This window comes from Nicotiana tabacum, chromosome 13 (assembly GCF_000715075.1).
Source record: "Nicotiana tabacum cultivar K326 chromosome 13, ASM71507v2, whole genome shotgun sequence".
Taxonomy (NCBI): domain Eukaryota; kingdom Viridiplantae; phylum Streptophyta; class Magnoliopsida; order Solanales; family Solanaceae; genus Nicotiana; species Nicotiana tabacum.
This window is the reverse complement of record NC_134092.1, coordinates 8,941,040-8,951,109: the sequence shown is the minus strand read 5'-3', so window position 1 is coordinate 8,951,109 and position 10,070 is coordinate 8,941,040. Positions and strand designations below refer to the sequence as shown.

Genomic DNA, 10,070 nt, shown 5'->3' with positions numbered 1-10,070 from the left:
CTATAATACTCCTATGTGAATGGAAATATTGTGAAGAATCTTTTAAGGTAGTCGCATCAATCAAACGAAAGTCAAATCATGATGACATAAATCTAAGGGGCGAGAAAAATCAGAGCTGGCTTTCACAACGGAGGAATATATAGACGGCTTTGTGTTGCTTGGAATCTTAAAAAATATTGATAGATGCATGTGGCTTTTTTAGATGATCCGGTACGACTACCGCGATGAAAATAAAAATCAGTACCCAAAAATGAATACATGATGGGGACGAGCAAATAGGGTGCCCTCGCATCGTAATCCTTTATAAAATATATATATATATATATATATATATATATATATATATATATATATATATATATATATATATATATATATATATGCAAAAGAGTAAAGGACAGCCCGATGCACTAAGCTCTCGCTATACGCAGGGTCCGGGGAAGGACCGAACCACAAGGGTCTATAATACACAGTCTTACCCTGCATTTCTGCAAGAGCCTGTAACCTCCTAGTCACATGGCAACAACTTTGTCAGTTACGCCAAGGCTCCCGTTCGTGCAAAAGAGTTAACTTTGTGAAAAAGGTGAAAGACATTGTATAGCATTAATTAGCTCCATAGGATGATTAAGAGGACATGAGTAACCCTGTACATAGTAAGAACAGAACCCATAACCTCACATGATTATTCAATTCTTCGTTGTTACACTAAGCAAAATCATATTCTCTACCATAGCAGTAAAAGGAATTCTTGTAGGACAATGATATATTTACTGGAGCCAAAAAAAAAAAGACTTGCTCCTTTGTTGCTGCTGTTAAGTACAAAATTCAAGGATTCAAGGTTCATCAGCCCCATCCACATAAGAGTAAAGATATGTAGCGTTTCATAGTATCAAAAACAAAATATTTTTAGTCATATCTCTCGACGTAAAAGACTAATTAGAACCAAACTACAAATAAAAGGAAGATTTCTAACATGGGATCAATTTCCTGAAATTTTTTGTTAATAAAGATAGCCATATTCGACAAATGCATTCCCTCAACAGCTAAAATTTCCAGAGAACAAAAAATTTCAGGACAATGATGGGAGGAAACAGATACATTAATCTGCACAGGCCAAAAGGTTGTCCTCGATCGAGAGCTCTCACCTCTGCAGCCTGATAAGATTAGAAGACTGAGCTAATATTTACCAATGTGACATATTTCTGCTACTTTGCACAATTACAGAGTGCCATACGAGACTCATGTTGATTCAGGCTTCTGCGTGCATATACATGTATTGTGTGTATTGACGTTGGTGTTACAAATAAGTTAGAGATACAGTAGTCTATCACCGTACAGAAACTACACCATATCATAAGCATCAACTTCTCCTTGTCCATTCTCATCCCACCCGGCCCTAAATTTGCAGACAGGGCAAGTTCCCCGCTGCCTTAGCCATGGGTCAATGCAGTTTGCATGGAACTGCAACACAAAAGATATAAATTAAAATACACACCTGCTCTGCGACAATATACACATATACATATACTAAATACTATTAACTCCACAGTGGCGGACCCAGGATTTTGTGCAAGCGGGTTCAATCTTAGAAGTACATAACTTTAGTCGTAAAATAGTAGTTGTCAAGTGGGTTCAAATAAAATATTTATACAAAATTTACGCAGCTTTAATCCTAATTTATACATATACACAGTATTATTTTTTGATGAAGCGGGTTCCCGCTTGCCACCACGTGCGTCCACCACCGACTCCACTGCTACTAGCTTAAACTAGGGAAATTTTTATCCTCAACAACACCCCCCCCACCCCCCCCCCCCCCAACCCCCCAACCCCCAAAAAAAAGGGTTCTCCTTGAAAACTTGAAAGCACAAATCATGGGACCCTGATAATAGAGCTAAACTATACTATACCAATAAATAAAACGTACAAAAGAGATAATACTTGGTTTTCTCTATACTATCCACAAGTTCTTCTAGGTGCCTGTTGGTAATTAAACCATAAATCTCTTCCGTCTTATGATACTTACAATAATAAAGTGAGATCTCAAAATAGTTAAGATGATTGTCTATACTAAAAACAAAATCAAAAACTCTTACTAATCTATGGAAATTTGCTCAACAGGGATTTTGTGAAGGTAATAATGTGTGATACACTTTCATGCTAGAAGACTACCCTTTTCAGGAGCTGGACACAAGAATAAAAGTAACTATCAAAATACTTAACCTGATGTAAGCAAGGCAAGCTGCGAACAAGTTCCCCAGCATTGACTTGCTCCAAGCAGACACTGCAAGTTAGTTCGTCATCAGGGTTCTTTGTAGCTCCTACAGCAGTTGCAGGTTCTTGCTTCTTCTGCTTGAAATACAATAATAAGTTCATCATTTTTCCCGTAACGAAACAATGAAATCTTGATGAACAAAAAACAGTTGGCAAATAATATAAGAGTCTGTCACGCAAAATACAGATCACCAACATGACTCGGTTTTTATTTCATCAACCATGCAATAAACGAGGAAAACGAAGTGAAGGTTTAGTAGTAGAGGATACCAATGCAGCAAGGTAGTTCTCGTCTTTTGTTGCCTTAGAGCTTCATTGCTATAGTCTTAATAGTCATAGATCAAAATGTGCTCCAATCTTTTGAGAATCTTGGTTTACGGTAGAGTTGAGGAGAAGAGCCTCAGAATATAAAGTAAATGAAGCAGTTTCTCAAAGAGCCGGGAGGTTCCTACCAAAGGTTGAGAACTTCTCTGACGAGGCTCCATATTATACTTTCTGTCTGAACATGAGCTCTAACGTCTCTGGAGGAAGACCCTCTCAGAAAGACTAGATTCAATATGAAGAGAAAAAGAAATAAGAAAAATTAGAATTGGCTAGTTTAGGCACAGAGCTTAGGGGCTGCGCAATGCCGTGAGCATAGGAGCAGCATCTACTATAAACCATGAAATTAGATCAATGATTCACTTGAATCAGGTGAAACACCTCTCTAATATTAGATTTAACTTTTTGCATACACTTCGGTGTCACTGGACAAGGATCAGTTTGTCATCAAAACATAAATTGTGGTAAAGACATTGGGAACTTACTAAAAAGGTCATACACCTTCTGTTCCACTTTATGTGGTGTTCTTTCCTTATTAATATGTTCCAAAAAGAATGGCACACTTCCATCGTTGGAAATAATTTAACTTCAAACTTCTCATTTTACCCATAATGACAAGCCTTTTATAGCCATAAAAATGTCTATGGTATGTTTAAGACCGCAAGTTCCAAAAGTCTTCCTCTCTTTCTTAAAATACGTGCCCAGTCAAACACCTCCATATAATGAAACAGAGGGAGTAGTGAAAATAGGATGCATCATCACATTGTGTTTTATAGATAAGTCATGCAAATATCATTCCTGCAAATCAATTGTTCAGACGAAAAGGACACTAAAATGCAAGGTCAAAAACAACTCCAAAAGATAAATTATTGGGCAGGCACTTCTTTTACAAGCTTCAAGAAAGGGCTAGAAAATGAGGTACCTCAATGGACCCTGAAGAAGATGCCGGGTGTGTTGATGAACCAGCACTGTCAAGAAGAGCAATCATCAGGATCAAGAGAAGCCAAGATATTACTGAATGAGAGTCATGGCACCATACTATCAGATATACACTAATCAATTCTAACAAGATTATAGCAAAAAACATTTTGCGAGGAAGGGAGTCTCCGGCATAAATAAAAAAGAAAAGAACTGACATACGGATACTTAATAGTCCATAACTTCATCAGAGAAATTGAGAAATAAAAATTCCTAACCTTCCAAAAAGGAGCAAGAATAGTGAAAATTAATACTATAACCTACGCACTCTAACAAATCTCGCTGCGTAGAATTTTAGGTTTTGACTACATTAATACAAAACTATGTTGTAGTTAATAAATTTCCAGCATGCATGAGACCAAATCAAGGTGGACACCAGCAACCTGAGAGATCACAAGTTGAAACCATAGTTTGGTAATCTTCTGACAACTGATTAAAACTGGCATCAACCTCCTCATTTTGCTAAATCATAAGGCCACAGATGGAAGTTAACAAAGAAGAGAGGAAGAAGGCAGTGGACCGTTTTAGGTGTCAACTTGGTACAGCAAATGCTGGAAGTCAAAAATATGGGGAAGCTAAAAGTAGTAACAAATTTCACACAACAGACCTTTGGGGTCCAGAAACCTTGTACTTGTGAACAGGAAGAGCATTTATCTCTTCCTCGGTCATTGATGGTGTTGTAGGAACATCATCATTATCCAGTGCCCTCAATGTTTCGTAATCTGCTAGTACCAGAAAAATATCAATAAACTTCCCACACCTTTTAAGATCATTTCAAGACAAGATTTGGTTTCTGAATTTTTATAAAACCAGAAAATGCTCAAGATCAGAGATGCTTGCATTTTCACCTAAGTCATCAAACTCCCTGTCAAGAAGTGCAAGCTGTAGTCTGAGCCCTCGCAACCGTCCTCTGGTTGCAAGTGCTATAGATGGGGGCATATGTAGCCGCAACTCTGTAGGACCAAGAAGGCCACTGGCAGCAACAGCATGAGCTTGTGCCTGGGCTTGAAGCTGCTGACACGTTGCATACATCCTAAGGGTCGTTGCCATAAAGAAGACACCGAGCACCAACCACAGCTGCAAGGTAGATTTAATGCAAAACAGACAAAGTTCCAATTGAATAAATTAAGGACCAGATTTAATTCAATAAAATACACATGCTCCAATATAACTCGTTAAGAGGCTACTTACCAGAAAATTGGGTGACATTTGATGAGAGTTCAGAATCATGAACAGCAAGAGCACTGTCACAACAAAGTGGTTACATCGAAAGTTGTAGGTAAATCAGACCAAAAAATAAAAATAACAAAGGGATCTAAGCTACAGGTACCCGTGACAAGAAAAGCTAGTGAGTTAGTATTAACCGGCCGGGCTGCATGGACTCGCTGAATGTGGAAAAGAAAAAAAGAAAAGGTACACAAGATGAGTAAAACAGATAATGAATGTAACTATCACTAGAAGCATTTAGAGCACTCTAGACATCAAAAGGAGATGTAAGAAATTACCACTGCACGGCGCTCGGGGATCAATCCTGGAAAACCAGGTTCTATATCTGCTCTAGTGCCTCGGAAAACAAAACTCATGTTTGAAGTTGTACAAAAGCTATTTCAGCACAAAAAAAATTGATAGTTCATAGAAGGTTCAGCAGCCAAGCAGCCAAATACCACTGAAGAGGTGGAATTAACTGGAAATCCAGAGAAAGTGAAGTGAGAAACCATGCCCAGTACAAACATTAATCTACTACACCAGACAACACTAATGCAAACTGTTATCAATGAAGATTAATAGCTCAATTCACAAGAAGCAGAGATGGACTTAGGACAAGAAATACCGAGAAAAGAGAATGTGTCCATTTATGTAAGAAGAGTAAAGTATGTACAATACCAATTTCCATCACCCATAACCGACCTACTGACTATATTATATCGTTGTATTTTATCCTTCCTCACAGTAATCAATTATGTCACATTCACCACCTAGAATCACTGCCAATGTGTCTTTTTCAACACTCCTCAAACTTGAGAGAGTAGAATGTTTAACACCCCTTGCCAAGAAATGATCATCTAGTGTCCTATCCAATCTTTTTGCTAAAAATTCAGATATTAGCTCCTTAGTGGAAACTTGTTTGGCTTATATGAAACCTTGTTGAATTTTTTTCACCCACAAAACGCCAATCAATGTCAATATATGTTGTCATCTTTTGAAATGAATTTCCCCCTATTTGGACTGCAGACGTACTGTCACAATACACAGCTTCTCCGGTTTTTGCATTTCAACTCTCAGCTCCCTTAAAACATCACTCAACCTAAAACTTCAGCCACTGCAGAATTCATGCTACTGCCTCTGCTTAGCTCCTAATACAGTATCTTGTATCTTTGAATTCCAAGAAATCAAAGAACTCCAAGCTTCACCATGTATCCCATGATTGATTGTCTAGTGTTAGAACATGCAACCCAATCAAAGTCACAATGAACCACACTGTTCTTGGAGCAACTGCAGCCATCAGTATACTGTTCTTGGAGCAACTGCAGCCATCAGTATACCTTGCTCCTTCTTATGTATTTGATTACCACTAAAGCAACCTCCAAGCATGATTTCCATAAATGACCAAAGAGTTTGGATTTTTAAATAGAAAAGGTATATCAAGTCTTGTCTTGGTTAGATACAGCAATTTGCCAACTAATCTTTGATAACAACTCACATCCTTCAAAGGAGAATGTCTTTCCAGCTTCGCATACTGGTAATAATTTGCAGAGAATCAATTAAAGCTTATGCTCTAGTGGGTATGACTGGTTTTGCTTCCCCTAGCCCAGTTCAGATATCAGCCATAGAACATATTTTTGTTAGTTCATCAATATTCCACTTTTTAACCTTGCAAACTCAATCCCTCTGAAGTATCATAATTCCCCTAGATCTTAGACTTCTGCCGCAAGCTCCTCTTTGCTTCTTGTTTTAACTCAATATCATTCTCTGTCATCAAATATCATCTACATAGACGAGAATACTGACAACCCTATTCCCTCTTCATTACTGAACAACGAATAGTCATAGTGGCTTTGGGTTATCCTAGAATCCATCGAAGACTTCATGAGTTTCAAGTTGCATTAATTTGACACTATTTAAGGCTATGCATGGATATTAATAGTTTTAAAACTTTGATCTTTTCCTATATACTGACACTTGAGGCATTCCATATACACCATCCCATAGAGGTCTCCAAGAAGGCATGCATTGTACACATCCAGCCTCTCTACCTTCCCAAGGTAGGGGTAAGATCTGCGTACATAGTACCCTCCCCATACCCCATTTGTGGGATTTACACTGGGTTTGTCGTCGTCGTTATTGTTGTTTCAACTGCCTAATCGATCAGACAGTGACCATCTAGGTAGAAGTGAGAATGTCTTTTGATTTAGATCTTCTTCTTTGACTATATCTTTTATCACCAACCTCACTTGTTCTTAGCTAGGGGAAAAACTATCTAGCTAAGAGTTAACGATTTCCCAAGCGAATAAACAAAATCAAAGTTAGACTAGCACTTGTAGAGTCAGACAGATGAAAATATAGGGCATGATTGTGATAATCACAATTGATACCTGAGAATTAGCCATCAAAGACCTTCGAAAAATCGATCTAGGTAACCATCTGACGAAGCTATCTCAAGCTTCTGAATACAATTATGCAATGGAAGAATCAATGCACAGTTTGAATGCTCTGATACCATTGATATCAATTCAAATTAACAATTACCAAGAAGATAAAAGATGGACTACGTACAATAAATATTGAGAAGGAGAGAATGTGTTGATTAAAGCAAAAAGCCAAGAAGAGTACTATATGTATAGTAACTCCAAAATTTCTAATGTATACACATGTGCCCCAATTGACTACACCTTTGTATTCTATCCTTCCTCACAGCTAGTGGTGGCAAAATGGATACAAAAATCAGTTATCCATCCATATTATCCACTAAAACATAGGTTGGATAATGAACTTTTTAAAAACGGGTCAAATATGGATAAGAACCATATTATCCACTTAGAAAATAGATAACTAATGGGTTCAACTTTTACATTTGTAAAGACTCAAATTGTGGGTTCCTCAAACTTGGGAGACTAGAAATTCTCCCAAAGATGATCATATTCAAAAAGCCATGAATAATATGGGTACCATATTATCCGCCGGTTAACCCATTTTCTATCCGTATTAAATATGGGTCGGGCAGATAATTTATCCGTTTTGCATTACCCGTATTCGACCCGACCCACCCCTACTCACAGCCATCACCTAATAACATAGTCATGCCAATGTAGCTTCCAACACAAGGGAAGCTCGGGCATGTTTAATACCAACTGGCAGGATATTCACATTGACTTAAGGCAAATGTTTTAGAAAGAGGGACCAAGTAAACCAGGTAGTATTAGTATTGCACTCATAATGTAGATGAGTTCATATAACTCTTAAGCTAAAAGACTTGTAACCTATCAACTCCGAGATTTCACACTAATAGACTCGTAATTGGCCGTCAAAGAGCATCTTTAGCAAGAAAAAGTTCACTTTTTTGTCAGTACATTATAGGAAGCCAATGTATCGTGATTTATCAAATACAAAAGTTCCATCCATAACAAGTTAGAATCGCTTTACTTCCACAATGACACAAAAGAAAGTTTTCTTAAGAGTCTCCAAGCATAGTCGGATCCACGATTAGAACTTTATGGGTTTGGGATGCCACTTAACCCACTTACTACTAGAGTCACTAGATTCAAAATTTAATATTTGTACATATTTAGTAGATTTTTTAAACATGTGCAGTGGATGAGCCAAAGCTACTAGGTTCAGCTTAATCCATAACTTATATTGTATATTGCCCTGTCTCTCACAGGAAATTTTACAACATGTTTAGTTTCATAAAGTACAATAGAAAATGTTCATTACCTTCTCTACTACTAACATCAAAATTCCAATCAAAATACATCTATTATAATCGCAATAGGAAAAAATACTTATTGTTGCTAAAACTGAATACAAAGTAGCAAATTGTTTTAACACATATACAGGGTCTGAGAGAAACCTAATGGATTCAGCAATTCAGCTTAACCCATAGCTTATATTGTACATTCGCCCCTGTCTCTCAAGGGCAATTTTACAACATGTTTAGTTTCATAAAGTACAATCGAACGTCCAATTACCTTCTATACTTGTAATCGAAATTCCAAGAAAAATATACATAATTTAATCAAAATATCTTAAAACATTTAACAATTGCTACAACTGCGCAATTTCGCCTAAAACCCCAAATTTAACACATACACAGGATCTCAGCCAAAGCTATTGGATTTAGCTTACATGTTTAGTTTCATAAAGCACAATAGAAAATGTTCATTACCTTCTACATACTACTAAAATCAAAATTAGAAGCAAAATACACCTATTTTAATCAAAATATGATTAAAAAATAACAATGCAATTTCGCCTAAAACCCCAAAAATTTATCAACAAATAGCTAATATTCAGCATGAAAAAAGAAAATTCGCGCAGAGTTACATAGTTTATACAATTAACAAAATTTTCGGTGCATCAAAATTGAATCCTTCGTATGACGGAAGTTTCTAGAAGGTACATGTTATACAAAATGGAAAAGAGAGATTCAGAGAGAGGAGATTAATTACTTACAGCGTTTTAATTAAGGCGAATAATTGGAATCGGCAATCTAATTTAGGAATTTGATGAATGATGAGCGAACGAGTCAGAAAAGACCCAGAAATTGACTCGGACGCACACGCACCGCACTAAAAAGTAAAAATGTGTGTCTGAAATCGTGAGTGGTTTTTGAAATCGGGTTGCTATATGGTACGGTATCGTTTGATCTAATTTTCTTTGGCCAGCTAATTGGTGAGAAATGGTCCATCTCTCGGCCAAAATGCAAAATATATTTACTTTAAATTTTTTTTTATAAATAAATGGTGTTTCAAGAAAAATATTTTGTGAGATTAACATTTATGCTTGATACAAAAAATATTTGTTTTAATGATCAATTTTTTTATAAAGTGTACTTTGTGTACGGTCAAAACCGATTGAGTCAGTCGTACGGACTGGTCGAGACGATAATGTTTCAATCAAAGAGTATCTGCATGACAAGCTCGGTCGAGGTCCGAAGTAAGGGCGTCGAGTTTCGAGCTTTAAGACCGATCAATGACAAGCTTGGTATCATTATCGAGCTCATATCCAAATTGAATTACGAGGCAAAGCGGAGATAATCGAAGATACATAGACCGACCAACACTCACCCCGAATATCGAGACCCATATTCAGAATCGAGCTCGAACCAAGGCCGATGGCTCGATCCAATACCGAGCTCGAACCAATATCGAGCTTGCAGACAAGAGCCGTTGCAACCGCACTATGGGAGAGAATCTTGGCGGAAATCGAGGAAAAGACAATTCATCGTGGGTCCTCCACTATATATTTTTATTATTATAGATAAAGTAGGATCCCTCTAA

At 37.1% G+C, this 10,070-nt stretch overlaps 1 protein-coding gene across 1 annotated transcript; it reads right to left on the bottom strand.

The window, feature by feature from the left end:
- Positions 1-766: 766 nt before the first annotated feature.
- LOC107802917 (E3 ubiquitin-protein ligase SDIR1) lies at positions 767-9,391 on the bottom strand. Its single transcript, XM_016626497.2, has 9 exons — positions 9,244-9,391; positions 5,079-5,257; positions 4,904-4,958; positions 4,765-4,817; positions 4,422-4,650; positions 4,181-4,295; positions 3,518-3,563; positions 2,224-2,349; positions 767-1,461 (listed from the first exon to the last, which is right to left on the bottom strand). The coding sequence occupies exons 2-9, from the start codon at positions 5,154-5,156 to the stop codon at positions 1,342-1,344; spliced, it is 822 nt and encodes a 273-aa protein (XP_016481983.1). The 5' UTR covers positions 5,157-5,257; positions 9,244-9,391; the 3' UTR covers positions 767-1,341.
- Positions 9,392-10,070: the final 679 nt, after the last annotated feature.

Bases quoted from the DNA above. Each gene is read 5' to 3' on its own strand.
- LOC107802917 (XM_016626497.2), bottom strand. From the start codon at position 5,156: ATGAGTTTTGTTTTCCGAGGCACTAGAGCAGATATAGAACCTGGTTTT. The intron at 4,818-4,903 runs GTACCTGTAGCT...TTGTTGTGACAG, and splicing joins ACTAGCTTTTCTTGTCACGG to TGCTCTTGCTGTTCATGATT. The intron at 2,350-3,517 runs GTACCTCATTTT...TATTTCAAGCAG, and splicing joins CTTCTTCAGGGTCCATTGAG to AAGAAGCAAGAACCTGCAAC.